Genomic DNA, 23,494 nt, shown 5'->3' with positions numbered 1-23,494 from the left:
TAAATACTTTTATTCATGGGGACTGATTTTTGGTTCAATGTCTTCCTTAAGCACGAGACTATTTACTTCATGAAACCAGGAACCATATCTATTCCACTCATCGTTAACACACAGCACAGTGCCTGGAATTTAACAGGGCTCAAAAAATAATTCTTGAGGAGGAAAGAAAGAGAAGGTGAAAGGAAGGAAGCAGGGTTTCTTATCCCAGTTTCCACTGACCCCAAGACAAAGAATCCCCTGATGTATGTACCCAGGATGTGCACTCTTCCCGGAAAAGGAGTCTTAGTTACCTTCAGAATCCCAAAACAGATTGTGGCTTCCCTAAAGTTAGGAATCACTAAGTCACAGGATCACATCAATTGGAAACATTGTAATCAAGATGTGAGATTAAAAAGTTTCTTTCTTTAGAAATTTCTAAAGCACAAGATATTTAGAAATTTTTAAGCAGTGTCTAAAAGCAAAAAGAAGATGAAAACACAGGAAATGATTTAAAAGTACACAGCATTAGAATTAAAGATCCCAGTTCCATGGTGAGCTCTATCTCCCAGAGCTATGTCAGTCATTAGTGTGTATTATCTCTAGAATTAATAATGTGGAACAAAAAAAAATGTGCAATCTGAGAAAGGTCATCATTTTGAAATCCATATTGTATATTTGTCTTTAAAAGATGAATAGGGTAAAATGAAATTTGTTTAATTTACGTTAGTTTATTTAAAATTCAACCAACATAAACCACAGCGCATTATTTCTAATATCTGAACAGCAAATTTGGTTGGGGAAAAAACTTCCAAAATAAAATCCTTCAGAGAATAAATAGTAGTATGTGAAACATTTACAAAGTCCATGCATTTTAGCTCAGTTTAGAAAACAGGAAAGCTGGGGTCAGAGATGGGTTTGGGAGGAATATTACCAGATTATGGTGGTAATGGTCAAAATCACAAGCTCTGGGTCAAACAGGTTTGGTTTCAGATCCTGGCTTTGCTTTTTTCTTGCTTGGCTATTGGACAGTATTAACTCCTTTTAGCTCAGTTTCCTGAGTCACACAAAGAGACCCATTTATGTAGGTACAGCTCTTAACTGTCACGTGGCACAGAGTGAGCACTCGAAAACATGCACTCTATGACAGTACTGTCCAGTCTTATTAACACTGTAGGGACTTATTAGACTTCCTCCAACTGCAGGCACTTAATGCACACTGAACCAATAATTACTGTTACATCCTACTTCCAAGGGCAGTGGACTCACAGGACTTCCAAGGGCAGTGGACCCCCAGGTCTCTATTTTCAGGCAACATCTGATCTCTTTTCTACTGAAGTAAAATACTGACCTTGGCTTTCCCACAGTCCATGTTTGCTATCCAGGTCAATAAATCCTCACAGTGGCTACACAACTTCGGGTCAGTATCTGCTTAATATCTTTCCTCCCTGGCTTTGATCACAAAGACAAAATGAAGACTCTAATTTCCTGGTTTCCTTTTCATATGGAAAAGCTTTCAGGGTTTCTGAAAACTCTTCTGGCCCATGTGCATCCTACCTTCATACTCACACATGGGCCATTTGCTAGGGAGGCAATGAAGAAACCAGCTCCTCTGTCCCCTTCCCTTTAAACTCCTAACACTAGGTAAGACAGTAAAGATCATAAAGAACAGCTCTTTCATGTTAAAAGAATTATTAATTCCAGTATCGTCACCAGATTTCCCGATTTCCTTGCAAAGCATTTATTTCTCTATTCTTGGTGCCCATTGACCAAACTCTTTAAAAGCCTGACGCCCATAAAAAGGAAATGGAGTTTTACAGACACATCCTGTTGGCTGTTTTGGGTTCACAGGCCTGGGTTCCTAGCTTTGGGCCTTCCCATCCTGCATAAGGGGGAGGAGAGGGTCCGGACAGCTCTGCCTCTGCACAGGAATGCTGGACTTTAACTCTGTCCAGCAACAAAGCTGCATTGTATCCAGTGTTTTCTCCCCATCTCTTGCAAGGTGCTGGGTAATTCATCTAAAAGTCACCAGGATGGCTTTCCAGGCGGGCCTCACTGTGGGAAGCATCTCTGTGACCAGGAAAACTTTGACTTTGGATTCTAATTCTCACTTCACAAATGCCCCAGTTGAGCAAATCCAGCACTTTCTCTGGTCATGACCTTGGAAGTCAGGAAGTAGTAAGACCTTTTTTCTTTTTTCTTTTTTTTTTTTTAAGACATAAAGAGCTTAACTCTGGGTCTTATACTTTAAACTACACACCAAGAATTTACCACTTTGGTCTAGGTAGACAAAGGCTTATCTCCTGACCCCCCTCACCCACAGACTCACTCTAGATTCAACTTGGAGACTGGCTGATGATACAGGGACCAAAAAACTATGCCCATCAGTCAAATAAACATCTCTGCAAAAACAAAGATTCAGAGAATTAAGTTCCTACAGGAACCTGAATGGATTCTTCTAGTAATCACTCCACCTGAGGTGATGGTTCTCAGGATGTGCCCTGCTGTCCAGGATTAGTCAGAAATGCAAATTTTCTAGGCTTATCTAGGCCCACTGAATCAGCTCTGTAGGTGATTCTGAATCTTGAGTTTAAGAACACATGGAATATGTAATAGGTATTTTAAAAACTATTGAGAAATACATGATGAATCAACAGTCCTAAGCTTTACTGAACCACTGCTCAGTATGACCTGCTCTCAGGTAAGGGAGAAAGTCACACCCCATTGTGACTGATGAAGTCAAGGGCGTAAAACCATAATGACTTAGCCTCTGTCTCTGACTTACTGTCCACAAACTTTGACATCAGTGGCACACCACAGAACATCTTTTCTTTGGTTGTTGGAACCAGGCTTTTGCTGTCTTTGGCTTTGATCATGCCACCTCCTCCAGGAAGCCATCCCCTTGGCAGGATATGGGTTCTCAGAGCACCTAGCACATCCTCCATCAGAAACCATCTCTCTCTATTGACACTCCAGGTCACTCATCTTTCTCATTCACATGCCTGACCTGCCAGATCCTCAGGCCTCGGGTCCTGTATCTGATTCACTCCAGCACCTTGAACAGCGCCTGTTGTAATGATGTAATCAATCAATCATGACTACAAAAGGGCTTATGCACTTTCTTTTCCACAAGAGGTAATATATACCTACTGTAATTTATTATTGGTTGATTGATTGCCTCTTAGACATGAATAATTGACTATTAACCTAGAAAAGAGGTCTGTGGATATAAGAATATAATTTCCTCACCACTTAATTTCTCAATAAAATTGCCCACCTCCAGGGTTTTTTCCCCTTTTTTTAAAGATATGCATATGTGAATACTTGGTAGCCAGCTGCACCACAGCCCAGCTGTGTGTGTGAATGGAGTGGACAGTTCAGCATCCCTGATGCTCTTCTGAATTGCCAGGTCAAAGGGAAGATGAGACAATCTTAGATTTATGTAAACTGAGAACAGTGTGTTGGAGCATCCAGGAATACAAATACCTCCCCTCAGCCCTGACTTTTGCATATGCCCCATGGATTTCAACTTTGGTTAACTTGATGGGGAAATGGACAGAGTCCTGGTGAACTTCAAATCCAGTCCAGCCCTGAGCCGTGTCCTGGATCCCTGACATGCTCCCAGACAGCACAGAGTTCAGCGTGCCTACTTTGAGAAGCACATGATGGCTGCCAGAACACCAGCTGATTTCACAAGACACCGTGTCTGACCATGTGGTTTCACTGAGTCACGATGCTAGACTCATAACACATCAAAGTCCCAACCAATCTGTATGTGGTTTGATGAAAACCAGCCATACAGGGCTGCCTCTGAGGACACCCACCCCCAGGTGCTCCTGATTCTGAGGAGTTTTGTCACCCCACTGAGTATCTTGATTTTCCAAAGGGCAAGCTGAAACCACAGGTTCAGACATGTCCTCATGACCATGTGGCCAGTGTCAGTGGACTCCTTGTCACTGTGCCTGGGATGTATAAGAGAAACCTCAGTCTCATGAGAACATCTTGGGTAAAGATATTATCCCCACTTCACAATGAAAAAGAAAAATGGAAGCTCGGAGGGATTAGATCCCTTGCTCATGACCACTGTCACTTATTCCTTAACTGTTTCCAGGAAAGACTTAAGTCAGCTTGCAAAACCACATGCAGAATGAAATAAAATGAAACTTAGTGAATGAAGAAAACAGGAAAGAGGAAAGTGAAACTAGGCTTGAGATTAATTTTTAAAATAAAATCCATGCCTTAAACTTGTGTACACTTGATAGAAATGGGTCACAAACTTGGCCCTGAGCTGTCTGATAACCACTGTGAACAGAAAAGGAGTACAGCCCAGGGACTGAAGTTCCTAAGAACTTTGTTCCTAAGGACCTTGGGTCTTCTTTGAGAACCTTTTAATAATTATTTTACAAACATCATTCAATAACATTACTTTCTCTGTCTAAACAGGAGAATGAAATAGGACAGAGGAAGCTATAACAAGAAGACATAAGCCAATAAAAAAATGTAAATACCAAATTGAGCTCATAAGCTTCTTCCTCATCAAGTATCCCCCAGGAAAGAAATGCCTAACTGCATGTGATACTCCATTATTACCCTTGAGTTACTATGTAAAGGTTAAATGAAGCTCATATCACTATCTAAAAAATAAAATAAAATAAAGCTGGTATCAAAATAGTTAAAATGTGTCCAACATTCTTTTCCTATACCCTGAGTCCCAATAAAACCTAATCACGACACATGAATTTCTCTTCTCCACTTCCACTCTATAAAGCATATAGAGGATGAACTCAAATATTTTTTAAGTTCAAATTCATCTTATAGAATTAATTATCCCTTTGGCACCTTCCCATCCATCTCTATTCTATCAACTGAAATAATTTATGAAAAGCACACTGTGAAATTTTTAATTAATTCCAAAGTAGTGTCTGGTTTTGTTTTGTTTTGTTTTAGGAAAAAGTATCAATTTCTGCATAAGATAGGAAGAAGTTCTTCTGGATGATCTAGAAATGACCATGTAATATAAAAGAAAAACACTTTTTCAGGTACTAGCACCAGATGGCACAGGTCACTCTGAAGGCAAGCTCCACACAAGCAGGTTTATATTTCAGCGCAGTGAAACAACATAAAACTAGATTGACTAAGCGTAGTCCTATGCCAGGCCTGGATGAGTACCTCACATGGAGTGCCTAATGCAGTCCTCACTCCAAACTGGCCTTATAGGAGCCCCTCCACCATCCTCTCTTACATACTTACCTGCCCAACAGCAATGACATATAAGTGGAGGAGCTCAGAAGGTGACCAGGCCCAGGAGACTGATTGCAGAGCCTCTTTGACACCACTGGATACCATACTGCCCCTCACTTTCTAAAAGCAGCAGCCATGGCAACCTCCTTCCTGGGCTTCAGAGAGGCCTTGCCCTTTCCAGAATGGGGCCTCATATGATTGGTGGGCTTCTCTCACAGGGGAGCAGTTGACCTAATTCAAAGTGGGCAGTCCCTGGTGACACCTGTCATATTACTCTATTTCCTTCATTATACTTCTTGCATTTGGGAATGGTCCCATTTCTCATTTATAGCTATGAATTCTCTGAAGGAAGAGCTTTGTCTCCCTTGTTTAGTCCCTGACACTCAGCACCCTCACCACAGTACCTGACACATAGCTGGTGCTTCATGGAAAGCTTTTGAAAGAAGCCATTTAAATAACAAACTTCTCTGAAGTTCAAGTCAGAAACAGGACGTGTGAAAACCTGAGTGGACAATGACAAGATCTAGAAGCTGCCATGGCAACCTTGCCACATTCTCTAAAAGAGAACCAGGCCATGTGTTTCTGTCAGGCTAGCTGTTCAGGCTCCACAGGAGGCCTGGAATGAATCCTTTCACCTCTTGGTGTCCTGATTAGATCAACAGTGAAATGCGGAAATCATTACTCATGTTGGCCTCATTTTCACAGAAGCAAAGGGCTTTACATCTATAAATAATGAAACGATAATGAAGTTACACCATACTGCCTCCTGCTTACTAAGAAGTAATCAAGGAGTTCCCTAAGCAGCCAAGAGAGATGCTACAAAATAATTAGTGTTTTACTTGCTACAATGACACTCATTCAAATCTGTGTTCAAAAGCCTCATCTAATTGCATCTCGGAAGGTAATTTTCTGAGGAGAAACACTGCAGGATTCTAGAATGTTTATGCTTAAAATAAACTCAAAGCCAAAATTATAAAATCAAATCAAAATTGCATTTGACCTTGAGCTAGGAAGGTTATGTACTAAAAAATTAACCTTGCCCAAGGAGAGTGTGGCCTTTGCCTTTGAGTACTAAGAGATGGTCTCTAGGCCTTTGGAATGTCCTGCTCAACAGTGACTTTTTTTTTTTTTTTTTTTTTTTTGGTTGAGGGTTGCGATCACCAGGTAGTTATCAGTGGGATTTATGATGGAAGCTTTGTGCCATGTGATAACAGTTCCAATCTTCAAAGAAGTTGGAGACCAAAGGCATTACCCACTAGGCCTCCCATAAGGGCTGAAGACTATAGATCAGTCACACAGGCAGCATGTGACCAAGCCCTAACAGAAACTCTGGGCACATACGACTCAGGCTAGTTATCTGGTTGGAAATACCCAGTGAATATGGCCACATACTGTGGCTTAGAGAAGTTAACACCAGTCCAGGACGCCATGCAGAAAGAACAGAAGAGCTCCACATTTGGGTACTTCCTGGACTATCTAGCCTATGTGTTTCTTTTGATTTTAATCTGAATCCTTTACTATGTTAAATTGTCCCCATGGGTGTGACACCTTTTGATGTTCTAGGCACATTATTGTTCCTGAAGATGGTTAGATGATGTCAAACTGAGGGTAGCCTTGTGTGGGCGGCTCTCTGTCTCTGTAGTTGGTTAGCTAGCAGTTGACCAATCTCTCCCCCTAGGTTAGCCTGTCTGTTAAGTGTGGTTTTCTTCATTTCTTCTTCTTTTAGGTATAGTATTTGTCTCTTCAATATGAAAAATAAAAAATGGCAAGATTATAGATTTGAGTAAAATGACTTTCTATGCCTCTTCATTCTTTTTTTGCATATTCATATCTTTCTTTTTACTTTGTCTTCAAGAAAATTGAACTAACCAGGAACGGCTCTTTGGAGCTAAACTCCAGGCAGCTTGAAAACAAATTAAGACCTTTCTCTTGGTCAGTTTGGTGGATCCAACAGGGAAGACTCTACCTGTGGCTGAGGTGAAAGGTCGAAAGGATACCTCAAGGCTTTGGGTCTGGCCTGGCAAAACAAAACAAAACAAAACAAAAAACTTAAATTCAACAAGGCAGAGTGATGTGACTTTACTGTGGGAAAGCTGAGTGGTACCAGGACAGAAGACCAGCTGGACTTGGTAAGATCACCCTATCAAAGGAAAAGCCATTGTGCTGCCATGAGAGGAAGTTAATTTGAGGTCTTAAGACCACCTGAAAAAGGTCAGGCAGAAACATCTTTGGGTCAAAATACCTCATGTGTTGACAGGACCAAATACCAGCTGAGGGATTGAACTGGAGCCAGAAAGTCCAAGTGACTTGCAAGTAAATTGTGATAGGCAAAGGCAGACACTGAGGCTCAGAGGTGGCACCTGTCCTGCCATAGGCACAGTATAGATTCATCTAGTAAGAAGTGTTCACAGTTTTGGGAGCATAAAAGATGGCCCAGACGCCCTGCTCACTCTGACCAGTCTACTGCCTGAAAAGACCTGGGCACATTCTGATTGTACATGTATAACTGAGCATGAAGTTAGAGACCTGAGGTCCAGATTGGAGACCAGCAAAAGTAACACGAAGATCCTAGAGGATGAAGATGTGAGGCCGGCTGGGAAGAGCAGCTCTTCCAGAGGTAGTTCTGGGTGAAATGCAAAAGGGTGAACATTCTCAGGGAACCTAAAATCTAATGCTGGAGAAATTCAGTAACAATACAACATACTGTACGTGCTAAGTGATGACAAACATGATCAGAGAAAGTAAGAAACTAAAGAACGAGTATTTACACAGGCTAGAATTGAACTTGAATTGTATCTTCAGCTTAAATCAATGAAGAAAATGAGGACCATCAGGAAAATAGGAGAAAGACCAATCCAGATGCAGAAACATATAATGTGTATTTAGATAGTCAAGTTAAGGTAGAAGTTGAGAGGTGGGGCAGGGAATTGAAAAGAGAAAGAACGCTAACTAATAGGGAGAATATTTTGAACTTCTAAACTGAACTTCTAAGAGCCGAAGTCTGGTAGGTAGTACAACTGAGGTGTCTACTGCCACCTGGTGTCAGCATACCTTAATCACAGATTCAGAGTGACAACTCATCTTGAAAGCGGAGCCGGCCAAAGTAAAAAGTAAGGCCCATAAAATAAACATCCCATTTGATTTAGAACTCTAGTACTAGTTCTCGACAAAGTAATTAAAAGAGTAAACAAATATGTTCCAAGCATGTCCTTCTTTGAAGTACATTGACTTGATTTTAATTAGAGAACAGGAGTTAGTTTTGATTCTCTCACACAGGCATATAAAGTCTGTACTCCTTGCCTGGATCTTCTCTTCTTTCTTTATAATAGGTGATTAGTTTGCTTCATAGGGAACACAAAGTGGATTATTCAGGAAGGCTGTGATCTTCCTCTGGAAGAAAGCCACCGGCAGTCCCAGGATCCCAGTATATCCAACACCATTGTGTTGTCCCTGTTCCAATGTTCTCTTATGCTACCTCCCGTCTCCTACCTCCCAGTACCTCAGCAGGAAAGGACACATCTGCGAATCCTCTGGCATTACTTCAATTCCTTACAGCTGTAAAAACCACTGCATGGAAAGAAAAGAACATTTCCTAGACTGGGAATCCCCAGACACTTTACCAAACTGAACAAGCGAACAGAATTGTTGCTCTGGTGAATTACAACCCATTAAGGAGAGTGCAGGAGGACAGCAGTGCTGAGATGCCTGCAGTCTGTGAACGGGCTTCACTGCCCTCTGCCTTCATTGTCCCGACTTCTCTGAAATGCAGTCCTGCCTTTTACTGGCAGGATATACTCAGTAGGAACTATGTCATCTGAGATGTGGGTCTGAATTGGGGGAAAGCCCACTGCTGGTGCTTGGCCAGCACAAGGAATAGGAAGCCCTCCCAATCTCCACTTTGGCCCACACAGCACCAGCCATCTCCCAGCCTCTGTGCCGTGGGCCTAAGGCAACAGCAGGCAGGTGGGTTTGGAATTGGCTGCTAAGGATCTCAATCCCTTTTGGACTTCTCAGTTAGCAACTGGAACACAAAGGAGAAGTGGCATGAGGCTGGGTGAGGGAAAGGAAAATGAGAAATGAGAAAATAAACATGAACACAATCAAGCCTTTCTCCTCAGAGAAGCCTACATGTAAATCAAATATCATCCAAACGATTTCACATTAATATATCCACAGTATACTACCCCTGTAGCCAGCAGGAATTTCCCATAGCACACCAATAGAGAAGAATGAAAAAAAATTGCTAAAGGGGATTATCTAATTTAAGGAAAAGTCAATTAGCAAAGCTGAGACTTAAAACATGTTATCAACAAAGTCAGCATTTTTATGTGATTTGTTGCTAAATTATTTTTGCACCTACACAGAATCAATTGGTTAATTAAAGAAAATTATTCCGATTACAAAGAACTTGATCAGGTCATTTTTTATACCAAATTAGCCAAGAGGGGTCAAACCGATATGAAAATTTTAAAAGTTAGCAAATCTTGAAAAGTTTTCAGAAAAAGAAAAAATAAGTATTGACTAATATGTACCCACTTCTTATTCATTGACAAATGGTAGTTTTTCAAGTAGTTAAACAATGGCCAGTTTTCCATTAAAAATGTTGAATTAGGTTAAATACCAAAGCCTACAAACCATAGATATTTCAAAAGTGAACTCTAACTCAGAGGAATATGAATTATTATTTTGACTCTAAAAAATATGTTATCTTATATTTGTAGTAGAATTTGCCTGGTGGAATGTGTCATATGATTAAGAAAACCCCAAATCTGCAACATTTGCTCATAGAAATACCCTCCTTACTCCCTCCCTTCTCTCTACGGCAAACACAGATGCTTGAAAGGTTGTATGAACATGTTAAACTACTTTATTCTTTGTCCTTAAAGGAAAATACAGATATTTGTTTGAAGGATGAGGGGAAAATAAAAGGAATCGAATTCCAAGACCACTTATGTATATGTCTGTTCATGATATCAAGATAACATTCTTTAGTCATGTAAGAACAGAGAAAAAAATATCTCAGCCATATTTTCAGATTCCTTTCAGAAATTCCATCAATTACATAAAATATATGAGCAAAAATTTACATGTGTGATGTCATTTGATTGCTGTTTTTCCTTTGCTCCAAGACAGAAACATCAAGTAGTTTTTTTTTTTTTTTTTTCTGTCTTGAAAGAGGAACAATTCATTATGAAATTGTTCCAAGGCTTCATCAGTGAGAATCTATCAAATTAGTTCTCCATGATGCAAGTGGGAAATGTCAACAAACAGAAAGGTAAACGGCTGGGGGGAGGGGCTTAAATTTACCACTGAAAGACTGGAATGCTGTAAAACAGCACCTTCTGCACCAACAACAACACACTGTCCATGGACAGTGCAGAGCAGCAGTCCTACCAGGTAGTCATTGTCACACCAATGCTATAGATAAGAGATCTGGAACTCAGCTGGACAACAGGGTCACACAAATTTTAAGTGACAGACTCAGAATTGGGTCCAGTCTGGTTTAACCCTACCTGGGGTTCCTTCTCAGTTCATTGTTTCATAAAGTGTTCCCAGAAACCCAGATATTTGGTCCTCCCTAGAACTCTGCAGAAAAGAGAATCACCTTTCCCCCTTTTTTTGCACTCTGTTTTCTTCTGCAACATAAGGGTTTGGAAGAAAGGAGAAAATTCCAGGATCTGCCCAACACAAACCACCTCACTTCAAAATGCATGAGAAAGCATTGTTTTATTGGGGAGTGAGATCAGCAGCAGGATGTATGATAGACAGAACCACCCTACAGTCTAGTTCTCCCTTCTGGAGTGCCTCCGTCCTTCCCCGGAAAGAGTGGCAGGCTTTGGAGGGCACTCTGCCACTACAACGTGCCACCGATGAGCACAACACAAGCCCACATCCTGACCTCTGAGCCTACAAGCACTAAATCCCAAGAACTTGCTCAGGAGCTGCCCAAACTGGGCACATCCAGCCCCTGACTCAAATGAGCGACTTCCATTGTGTATCCATAGTCTCCGTGGCACCTTTAAAGGGCAGAAGTGATCGCCATAGGATTCCCATCCTCTCTGCTCATGCATGTCGAAGTTATCGCCTCTCACGACTTCTGCCAAGACATTCATCATATTCTTGCTGTAGTCCAGGGATCATAACACTAATTAAATCACCAAATGCCAAAGCGAGAGAAATTTGGAAAAAGGGACTAATCTCTGCAAGCCTGCTCTCCGATTTTTGTTTTCAATACAATGTTTTGATCCAAGGGGTAGACTACCAAAGGTCTGGGAGAAGCACAACCTTTCCACTCTGTTTTAATCAGAGGAGAATCCAATCCAAATCTGTGACTCAAATGGAAGAGCTTCAAAAAGAGGCCTTCTTGTTTGTTATTTAAGTAATAGTGGAAGAAGAAACAGCAGTGAAGAGTTAGGGGGTGCTCACTACGTGTGGGTTCTGTGCCCAGCACGTGCACCTGTGCTGGCCATCCCACTGAATCTGAGTGGCAACCCTTCAAGGCCGGTTCCTTTGTTATCCCCACTTCACAGATAGGCTAACTGAGGTTTGTGGAGCTCAGGTAATTGTTCAAGGTTGTACAACCTGTCTGAATTTCAAGCTCTGGGAAACCACAAAACTCTCAATTGCTATATTCTACTGCTTCCCATCAGATCTTCAAGGGAAGATGTTTAATTCCAAATGAAGCCTGGTTTGTCCAAGCACTTAACTCACTTAAGTCTTACATTCAGATCCCTCAATTTCAGTAGAAAAGGGATGGGGTCAATGTAGAGTGATGCAAGGAGGAGAAAGAAGGGAACCCGGAGAACTCAAATTATAGCAGGAAAATGGTTTGAAAGAGCTAAATGTATGACTTGGAGCCAAATGGTTTGGCAGATGCAGCCATGTTCGTGAATTTGTGATGACAGGGACAGTCTTTTTTTCCACCCCACTTTAAGCTGCCTTTATAGAACTTTATCTTTTATGTCCAAAGATCAAATAAAAAAATATCACATTTAATGAGCGCTAGGGGAAATAAACTGGTGGCAATTAAAGAGTAAAAATAACCTCTCTGTGGTTGCAGACCACAGGAGTTTCCTAATTTTAAGAGGCACAGGCAAATCACTTAAACAAGGCCTTTTGGGCTGTGTTCGTCTCATGTTTCCTCCCACACCCATAGTGGTTAAAGTTATAGGCAGCCTTAGCTCTTGAACCTGTGGAATTGTGCAGTAAATGGAAGTACAACCAGGCCAAACTCATCAACTCACAAACACAATCTTGTGGCACGGAAGTCAAATTCAAGTCTCCTTCGTAGCCAGTTGCACTATGTAGAAGGTAGTTAAATAGTCAGAAGAGGTCACGGAATCCAACTGTTGGAGAGCCCTTCCTTCCTCCAACCTCAAACCTTGTTTCCAATGACTTCCTTATTTGCCTTGCGCAGATTTGGTCTGGGTTAGGCTATGAGGCTAACCTGAACTTTCCTCAGACCTAGAATAAGGGAGCTCAAGCAAACACCCAAAATTGGCCAGTGATTTGAGATTCCATTTGAGGAAATCACCCTTGCCCTATACCACCATAGTGGAGGCCAGAATTTGGGAAAGTCTCCATAATCTTAGGGTCAAGTTATCGCTCTGGAAAAGGCCTGTGGTGTCAATAGCTTTTAAGTAAATCTGTGGACATACAAAACTACAGAGTGGCCTAGAAGCTAGCCCTAGAATACTTCCTGCAATTTCCCAACTTGAGACATCATGTAAGGCTAACTCAAGACAAGATCAGCTACTGAACAGAAAGAATTTGGGGGGCCTTGTTTTGCCTAGCAGGAGATTTGACAGACTCTATTCCAAGATCAAGTCTGTCCTGGGTCTGTAACCCCACCGCACCCCTAGAACATCATACTTACCTGTAGAAAGTAGCATAGTCCACTGTCGAGTGGCAGGTCTGAAACTCCCAAGATTTGAGCTTCTGGCATTCCCGATGGGCTCGGAGCTTTACTTTTACTGTACCTTGACACAGTTCGGGCACTGGTTTCCTCTGGGGTCTGTTGCAGAACTCATTGGACTCTACCCTCCAGGATTCGGCAAAGTCATCCACATCAAACTTGAAGTTCCCATCTCCACCGATTAAGTCATCACGTTTATGTCCATTGTAGTTGCCACACAGGCCACACAACTTGCCCTTGAGATGAGGGGCAGCCATGACCTCCACAAAACTGTCTCCATCCCAGGATATTTCCAAACCTAGAGGAGAAGGGGAAAAGGAGTTCAAGCACTCCTGAATCTCCCAATAATTCCCATGTGTGCATAGCTTTACATGGTACATACAGCCATCAATTTCTAACAAGGAACTCTTTGAGTCTATCAAAATTCTTGGTTACCTTGGTTACCATATTGAAGGTTATATAAATTACTAAATCACTTATTTTTGGTATTAAGATTTTTAAATCAAATGAAGTTTGCCCTTACAATATTTATGTACCTCTGGCTTGACCACCCTACTCTGATGTTCATATTTTTGTCCTTTCCTAAAGTAATTATGTTAATCCAAATTGTGCTTCATTTTTCCAATTACTAGAGTGTGGAAGTGGAAAGAAACAAAGATTATAATTCCTTAATGTTATTATTGTTTCTTTATCCAAAAAACTCCCCTATATCAGTATTTACTCCAAAGGACAGAGGAAAAATTCCAAATTGTTTACTATAATGAAGATATTAAAGCAATGAATAGCTTCTGAATACATCCTCTTCAAGGGATGACACTCATATTAGAGAAAACATGTGCTCCTTCATTATTTTAAGTTCATTCCTGAGACGTGGGCTGCTGACCCACATTCCCTGGTCTTGAATTGTTGGGAAATCCTTATAGTGTCCATATCTGGGGCTTCCAATGCAAGGATACTAATGAGTTTCAACATTTGAGGCACCACTAGAGGTGACCAAGGCATCCATAAAAGTTCCTCTTGTGCATCCATCATCAAGCCAGTACTTTCTTGTTCATCCAGGAAGTGGATGAATACTCCAGGAGGTGGATGACCAAAGACCCTTCTGGGTTTGCTGAACTGACTATCTAAAATGTTGGAGGGTTTGTCTGAAAACATGCATATTTCTCTAGATATGCTGGCCCAAGACTTCCAGGAGCCACTCTAGCCAATGATGACTCTGAATGGGGGCATTTCTGTGTCTCATGTAGAACAGTCAGCTTATGTCACACAGCCCAGCTAAATTTGGTCAAGAAGAAACACTCGCAACTCCACTTCGATGTTTTGTGTGGAACCACAGGTCACAAGAGGGAGGTTTATATGAAAAGACTTTTAAGATTCAACCCAAAGTAAGTGACTAATTTTCCTAGTTTTACTTTATTTTGTGTGTGTTGGAAACTTACTATTCTCGTGGTGATCCCCTGGCAGTACCTGAGCCCTCCTATGAATGATTGAACTATTTGCCAGGGAATGCCCAAGAGCAACCCATGGCATGAGCTCTAGGGAACATTTACAACAGGTCAATGTGCATTTCTACACTGGGACTTCTTCTTAGTCACTATCATTGTCTCCCAAGAGTAGCAACCACAAAGGAAGTGTCTTTTTTATAAATAGCTCTCTGCTGATTTTTAAAATTTTACCCTCTTGGGTTCCTGACAAAACTAGTCTTTTATTTTGTTTGTTATGAACCTGTAGAAAGAGAAAATTGTCTTTTCCCCTCAAAGGCTTTGTCTTTTTTCCTGAAAGATCAGCATGATGAGCAAATGTTCAGAAGTTGGGGCATGAGGTGTCGATGGAACAGGAGAAATAGGGGGAGAAGGAGGGAGAAGAAAGAGAGATTGAGAATGAATCTTGTTGGTCTATGAAACTGGCATAGGCAAGAATATTAGCTTAATGAATGTGAGTTCAGGAAGAAACACTCGAGAGGTAAGATTCTTAAGCTAATACCACCTACGTCTGAACACGATCTGAGAAAAGGCTGCCCAGAAAGCTTTCCTGTGAAAAGACCACACAACTATCACAGAACAGTTACTTTAGGGAAAATTATTGGTAGAATAAACTAGTGGTCAAAAACTGGGCTTCTCAAGCAATAAACAGAAAGACCCTTAAGGAAATCACTGTGTGGTAAATGGAAGGAACAGAAGCATTCTCAGTCCAACGTCAATGACAGAGAAGATTTCTTGGTTAGGAGAAAAGGCTGGATTCAGAGAAGCAATTAAATAGATCTGGAAAAATAAGAAAAAAGATAGCCATAGGGAGTGTTTCCTGGAAGTACCATAATGAAGAGAAGACAGAAATGGGGCCAGGTAAGGAGAGAAGGGACACAATGCTACAACACCCACACCTCACGCTGACTCCCAATATGGATCTCTGTGAGAATATGGTGTCAGTTCTGACAACCACAACTTTCATATAAAACAATTTATCTTTCTTCATACTCCATTATCTAACACATTATCTGGCACACAGCATGTACTTAGTAAGTGAATAAATTACCCTTGTAATGTTGATGTTTTGAATCAGCAAATCCAAAAAAATTGTAAGTTTCATGCTAGTTAAGACACTGAAATAACCATTTTGAAAGAAGACAAACAAACTATAAAATGATTTGTAATACACTCTCCAAGGTATAGAAGAAACTTGACCTCACAATCCTGTAGCCAGGCAGCTACTCGGCAAGAGAAATGAGGGGCGAAAATCAATTCCATACAAAGTCTAACTTTTAGAGCAAAATTCCAAAGATTTTCCATGTTGCAAAATTTTCCAAACTACAAATCTCTTTCCTAGACAGCAGGCAAATACTGTTCTTCCAAGTGCCACAAATAGTTGAGAATTTACACCCAAAGGAACTCCAATATCATTACTGACAATGATATAATAAGTTTGAGACTTTGGTCAACTGAGTTCATGGGAATTCAACTCATAGTGAACAAACCAATCACTGTGTTCTTTCTTCACCATGGACTGGTGGTCCATACATGCTTGGAAAGATGCAGACCCACTGTATTTTAAATAAACACTTCTCAAAACCCATGACATCTCATTCATAAAAACATGGTCTCCAAAGTAAAAGAATAATTTGTAATTCACTCTCCTTGTTGTTATTATTATTTTAAAAGGATTTTCACAGAGCAATGCTTCACACTGGAGAGAGATGACTTATTTGACATCGGGTGACTCTGACTATCTCCATATCACTTACATAAGTGTCCACGTGAATCCTTTTACCCTCTCTCAGAGTAAAATCCATGAAAAGTCGATTACAGTCGAGAAAGGCAAAAATACTAATCAGTTGTAATTGAAGGAATGTATTTAACTAGGCGTCTTATGAGAGGAAACCATCACGGAAGTTTTTGTGGGGCTAAGGATAGTCCTTTCTGCAGCTGGGATGAGTTTGCCAATTCTCTGCATGGGAAATTGGGTAGAAATAACTGGCAGAGTCAGAAGGCTAAAGCTGAAGCATATGTCCCATCTGGAGATGTGAGCAGCAGCTACATTCCTTCCACTTTAGGAAGGACCTTCCAATTTCCCCTTTTCTCAGTGAATGCTTTACCAACTTACTCTGCACCCTCAAGTGTGTGACCTGGCCACAGGCCACAAGCCGGGTTTGTTGTTTGTGCAGTTATTCTTTTCTTTGGGGATGTTGTTTGTTTTGATTTGCTTATCAATGTTTTTGCCGCTGCCACTTAAAGGGAAGAAGAGATGCAAAATCTGTAGACATAGTACAGTAATGTGTGAAAATGGATGATTTTTTTTCTGCTCAGATTTTAAATCAAAGGGGTAGGAATAGGATATATTCTTTGAGGTCAAAAACTATAGAGCACTACCAAAAAAGCTCCTTCCCAGTGTGTTAAAGATTTCAGGTGGAGCTGATATACCTCTTCCAGGTAGAGGTGATACAGCAAAGAGTTGGAAGAAAGGAAATATATTTTTAAATGATTTGCTAAGTTTCTAGAGTTGAGGCAGGGTGTGTGGTGGGGGCAGCTAATGCTTAACCCACCAAACCTTGTCACAGCCCACTTGTTAGCCTAATTTCACCCCATCTCCAGAGCCACCTGTACTACTCTGACAGATGCAGCATCATCGGAGTAAATAAACCACAGGGGCAAAAAGACATGCCTCTCTGTCTCCCATCCTCCAGCTGCAAGCCTAATTTAAGCTCCTATTTTGAAGACAGTACCCTTTGATCACACAAGCTTATGAAATAAGACAAAAATCTGGTGGAAGATCACCCCAAGGAAATACTGTGATATTTTTTAAAAAATAATCAATAGGTGATAAAAAGAAAATATCCCTAAGGGGCAGTTCAAACTGAGATGGTTAGGCCTGGGTGGACACACTACTGTCTAGAAATCAAGTTGTGTCATTCAAAGGATAAGTGCAAAGTAAGTTTAGTACCCAAAGGAATGCAGCTCTTTCCTAGGAAACAGGCTCGTGAAATTCGTGTGCTTCAGAAAATTGTTCTTCTGGGGTGTTAGGCATGCCATAAAAATTACTTACATTGTGGAAATGGAGATGGAAAAATAAATTGTAAAACTGAATTCAAGGCCTAGAATAGTTGAATTTACTAATCAAATTATGGTATTTATGGCCTATTATTATTTTCTTAGCAGTCTCATCCTTTGCTCATTTTTACGACATGGAATCCTTACAAAGAGTACACTTATTCCACCAGGTTTTGCCAGCTGAACATGGAACAGTCTGTTAGTAATCTTCAAGTACCCAGGATTCCTTTGAGAACTGGGCTGTGGCTGACTAATAATTCCCATATCAGTAGACTCCACTGTGTTTGGGCTGACTTGAAAACAGAGAGACACGGTGCTTCTAATTAGTGCTATGTAATAGTGGGTCATCTTGTACACGTCTTACAGGGAACCAAAAATGTTGTCTCCTTTAAATATATTAATTGGGGCCTGCATTTGCAGAGCAGCATGTCTTCTGAATACAAGAACAGGTGTCTGGATTTTCTGAGCAAGACTAATCCCTCTAAAGTTGAATGAGTAAAAGCTCTTCACATCTGCAGAGTGAAGAATGGGAATTTTTCCCATTTACTGAATGCTCCAATACATAAATACTTAGAGTTGTCTCACTGAAACTATGATATATTCACTAACTGAAAGCTCCCTGGACTTGTCTTGGCTTCTTGCCTTTATTCAGCTAAGCTGGCATGCCATAGTCTCAAATCAATTTATCAAAATATATTCTGGCTTTAATTGAAACAATTACCAGGATCCTGAAGGTACAGCAGAAATAGTCTCTATGGAACTTCAAAAGTGCCTGTTCTATCAAATGGTTCCCTTTTGAATCTGTGTTATCTAAAAATATTGGAACTCACTCAGTTGATGCCTTTATGCTGTCAAATTCTCACCAATGAAAAAGCAAAAGTACACTGATCTCCTTAAAGTATGCTTAAAGAAATAAGAGTACACAGGAGAATACCAGTGTAACATCCAACTAACCAACAACATGTGTTAACCAAAGGTGGGAACCATTCACAAAGTCGTGAAATGTGCAAACGAGCTGAATTCATTCTCTGGGGTTGAAAATCAGGAACCTAATTCCTCTTCTAAAATGTTTTTCTTAGGTAGCACCTACCAGACAAAGATTTGAGCCTCACAGACCACTAGCAGCCACGAACAGCTTGGCCTAGTGGGAATGGATCTGTTCATGGAGTGGAAATGCAAACCAGTGGGCATAAAGCGATGGGATGCTGAGAGAGAATCTCAATCACCAGCTTCACATACCCAAGGCCCAGCTGAGGATGCACTTTCCAAGTAAGCCTCCTAAATATTCTCTAACAGAAGATAATAGTTCTGGCCATCAACTTGTTGAGTATCCTTCCCCAGGGGATGGGACTGCTGTTTGTATGGGGTTCCTGTCATCCTGCCTCACTGCCATCTAAACACTCACATGTGGCAGCCTCCTTTTCCTTAAAGGAGGACCCAGTGGGATGAAGGCACCCTGCACCCTGTGTGCATAGCAAAAACCTGCAAGAACAAGCTCTTCTGATGTGGACATTTATGTTTCTTTTAAACACCACTGACACTAAGCTGTTTACTTTTGAGGATTCCCGCCCTATTTCTTGGACAGCAGCTAACAAGGAAACCTTCTTTCTCACAGATGTGAAACTGTTATACAGAACCCACTGAGTTGAGAGAGAGGCTGACAATTCCAAGCTGGACATCAATGGCCTAAAATAGCAACAACACTTGAGAGAGGTTATTTGATGAGTACAACTGCTATTTTTAGAATGAGGAGGGAAAGGTTCTGGATGTCAGAAGATTGTTAGACCGGTGTCCGACTGCAAGGATCCACGTGGTACAAACATCCCTTGTCATTCCATGGCGTCTTGGGGATGCGCCTTCCCCGCGGGCAGGGAGGAGGCAGGTGAGGTCAGAATGCTTTTCTGCCTCTGGGTTCCCCTCCTGGAGGAGGAGCGATCTAACCAGGGGCTGCTGCTGATGGCGGTGGTAAGGTAAGGAAGAGGGAGGCCAAAGAAGCCCCACCTGCTCTGGTGGTCACTTTCAAGAGGTAGCCGTCCAGGTCGATGTGGAAGTGGGGTGCGTGGCAGGGGAGCGCAATGCGCGAGCCGTTCCAGCGCACGGTGAGGTGCTGCTGAAGGCTGATGGTGCTCTCGCCCAGCACCAGCTCCACCGACTTCGTCCAGGAGAAGGAGCGGGTCCTGCGGGCATCGTTCTTCACCAGCACCTGAAAGGGCGAGGCAGGGGAGGAGCAGTCTTTCGTCAAAACGTACTGACACGTCCCCTGAAAGTTAAATGTCCGTCCGTCAAAAGTGTTGTAGTGGGGATCTCCGAATACCGTGCAAACGCCAGGCTCTGCGGATGAGTGAGAGATAAAAGCAGGGTCACAACCAAGCGAAGGATTCAGAGAAATCAGGGGTTCCTGCAGTAAACCTGGAAGGGACATCTGCCCGGAAAGGGAGGGCATAACAGAGATGTGCTAAGGGAAATCAACCTTTTTTTTTTTTTAAAAAATGGGCTGTTTTAAAAAGTTCAACTTGTATATGACTTCTAGTGCTTTTATATCTAAAAGTTATTTATAACATCTCTGAAATTTTAAGGCATCTCTATTTGTAACCTCCATGTGCTTCTGTGGATAAGGAAACTAAACTCAGGCCATTAAGAGCTAGCCTTACCTCAAACTGACATAAACAAGGTCAAATTAAGCACCTAACTAAAAAATGGCAACCACGTAAATGATACTAGTAAAACATTAGTATTAGTTCCGTTTAACCAACTCAAAAAATTCAGCAGCATGGTATTCTAAATGTTACCCATAGTTCTAAAGATAATTATGGTATTCAACTCTCATGTATTTGCTAAGAACAAATAAACAAACTTGCCAAACAGATCCCTGAGTCTCAGGAAACAAGTTACTGATCAATATTTATATATTGTCTTTGTAAGTTTTCTAGAAATATAAGTTTCCTATATTTTCATAAAATACAAAAATCTAAAGTTGGATAAAAATAAATCACAGAGCTCATCATTTAGTACATTTAAGAAATTCCAATGAATGATAATAAATATTTAAATAAAATATCTTTAATTCAAATATTTATGGGACCAAGGTAAAGTTTTGCACTTTGGGGCATCTCAAAGGTTATATAACAGAAAATTAAATATTGTCCCAATTTTAAAACAGAACTTGGCATTAGTTTGTTCTCTGTGTAAATATATTTTATCTGTTTCCAAGGAGGCATGAACAATCAGGAAATGAGGAATTTATTTAGAGAAATTAGTCCAAATGATGAAAGAACTATAATAAAAAGAGCAATTTCCAGTCAACATCCAAATAATAATCAGGTCAAGAATAATAACCAGAATAAAACACCAGGTCAGGAATATGAGAATGTCCTATAAACAACTGCCCTAAATATCTAAGGGAAGGACTAAGCCCAGACAGAGGACACATATGCCAACTGGTCTGATAGGACCAATGGGATCCAATGAAAACATTTGCTTTTAATTTCTAAGGTGTTTGGAGAGTAATGTTTTATGTTATGATACGTTATGTCATTTCAGATGTTAATTTCAGGTGACTCCATACAAATCACATGTATTTGGAATTTGCTGAATTATTTGTCCTAATTAGTGTTCCTTGTCAATATTTGATGGAGATTCTAAAAGGAAAGAGATAGTTTGGGGTAGGTAGCAGCGTTTCAATTAACAAATATGCTGATGAATATATAGAAGGCACTACCCAGAGAAGAAGGGTAGAAGCTGGTGGGTTCAGCAGTCACATTTGAATTCAACCTCTAATTCTGATCTTTCCTTAGTTTTCTCTTGGCCATTTTTTTTTTCTGCAGCCCCGATTTTACCCTGCTTGTTGCTTCACATTGTATGGGGCCCCTACCTTCCTACTTCTATATGTCTCCTACCAGTATCTCCCACCTAACCTCTGCATGGTGCATTTTCCAGTCCCTTCTCAGTGGGACTACTTCTGGAATTGTCCTATCACACATCTCCCTCACATTGAATAAAAAGAAACTCTCCCTGGCATGAAAATGTTACCTTTGGGGGTTGGGCAAGGTGGTTCTTTGAAACATCCCAAGTGACATCAGGAGAATGACAGTTCCAGTTTAATGCTGCTATGAGCCACAAAAGGACTGTGCCTTAACCTGATCACCAAATTCAAGAGAAGGGTTGTTTCTGATTCTTAACTCTACCTGCTCAGCAAGAGAGCCCAGAACCAACCAAGGCTTCCGAGCTTGTTAACAGATGGACCTCAGCTTGGAAAAGCCAAAGCATCACCTGCTGAAGGGGCTGAAATTACACTCCTAAGGGTTTCCTCCCTGTTGTGAGCAGACAGGGAATGCCCACAGCTGCTGCCTACGTCCTACTGCGATGGCCTCCCCACTGCACCAGGGACAACCCACCACTTCTCTTGATGTCCTGACTGCAACTACATCAAAATTATCTTTAATAAAAACATTTGCCAAGAAATCACCGCATACCCTAGCACTCTTCTACGTGCCTACTGATGATGGACACATCATCCAAATCTTTATATTTAGATTGTCTCCTAACATTAATCAAAGGGCTAAGCACTTTGTAGTATGTCCATAAAATGAACTATGAAAAAGTTTGTGAATCATGTTCATGACTGAGGAAATGCTTACAGCACAATGGCATGTTAAGTGGAAAATAGGCAATAAAAAAGTCTATGCTATTGTGTTCTGTGATTTTTTTTTTTAGACAAGGGTCTTGCTGTGTTGCAAAGACTGGCCTTGAATTCTCAATCTTCCTGCCTCAGCCTCACAGGTAGCAAGGATTACAGACTTATTGCACAGCACCCAGTGTATTTGGGGAAATAACTATCTTCAAGTAAATATATTCACACACCCAAATCACAAATAGTGGCTATTTCTGCATAGCAAAACCATGATTGACACTTGTTTTTTTCTTTCTTCCATGTGGTTTTCTTGTTTTGTTTTGTTGTTAGAAGTCAAACTGTAGACTCTACTAATGTATCTACTAATGTAGAGAAGACCAATTATGTAACAAAGCAAATCCTCAAAGAAGCAAAAGAAACTTTATTGTCCTAAGTTACCCTGGAGAAGCCTGAGCATGCTCCTAGCTGAGCAAGAGGCAATGGGGTGTCCAGGGAGACCCTGGATGAGGGAAATCGTCTGTGAATTTTAGGACAGAGATTTTTCAAGAGCCCCTTCTTGTGGAAGAGAAAGGTTTAGAAATCTGAGTGATTTTTGTGCGTAACAGCAATACAGAAGAGGCCAACAAAATTTCATGACTATGAGGATGCTTGAGAATTATGTGTTGCATTTGGGGACATTTGTATCATGAGCTAAAATAATTTTGAAACTTTGGACTCTTTTCCTGGCACCTCAAGGTCCCCATGCCAGATCCTGCAGGAGCGGCAAACACGTGTGCTGGAGAACATCCGAAAGTGAGAATCTCAGGATTACAGAAATCTGCCTCACTGGAAAGGAAAAGGGCCAGAGAACACTTAGGGGATAAAAATGAACAGTGTATTCTCATATTTTTTTCCAGCAGACCCAATGAAATGAGCCACAGTCCAACGTGTCCAGATGTCCAGTCACACTCTTCTGGAAAGCTTGGCCAATAGTTAGGGGGAGAAAGAGAAAAGCGGCTTAAATAGACCATCCTCAAACTTGCCTTGTTTGAATGTGCCTAAGTCAGAGGATGGGGAGAAAAACACTAGTTTCCCCTGTGTCACTACTTCAGAGTCCTGAAGGCAGATCATTAGCTCTCATTTTTGTGGTTTGTTTTCAACATATTTGGTTTGGTTTGGTTTGTCTGTATATAAACACACAGGTATAGGGGA

At 41.0% G+C, this 23,494-nt stretch overlaps 1 protein-coding gene across 5 annotated transcripts in view; it reads right to left on the bottom strand.

Annotated features, from left to right (window-relative positions):
• Positions 1 to 23,494, bottom strand: part of BMPER (BMP binding endothelial regulator) — a 245,214-nt gene that overhangs the window by 51,642 nt on the left and 170,078 nt on the right. For 4 of the 5 annotated variants that reach the window (XM_079150871.1, XM_079150872.1, XM_079150873.1 and 1 more), the window contains exons 12-13: positions 19,675 to 20,004; positions 13,094 to 13,430 (exon numbers count right to left, since the gene is read on the bottom strand). In XM_079150871.1, coding sequence (XP_079006997.1) covers positions 13,094 to 13,430; positions 19,675 to 20,004 — 667 coding nt within the window. The remainder of the gene's footprint in view (positions 1 to 13,093; positions 13,431 to 19,674; positions 20,005 to 23,494) is intronic. The other variant, XM_079150875.1, reaches the window with a different exon arrangement.

The sequence above is a fragment of the Sciurus vulgaris genome (assembly GCF_902686455.1).
Source record: "Sciurus vulgaris genome assembly, chromosome: 8".
In the NCBI taxonomy this organism is placed as follows: domain Eukaryota; kingdom Metazoa; phylum Chordata; class Mammalia; order Rodentia; family Sciuridae; genus Sciurus; species Sciurus vulgaris.
The sequence above is the reverse complement of the archived record's forward strand: the minus strand, read 5'-3'. Positions and strand labels throughout refer to the sequence as shown.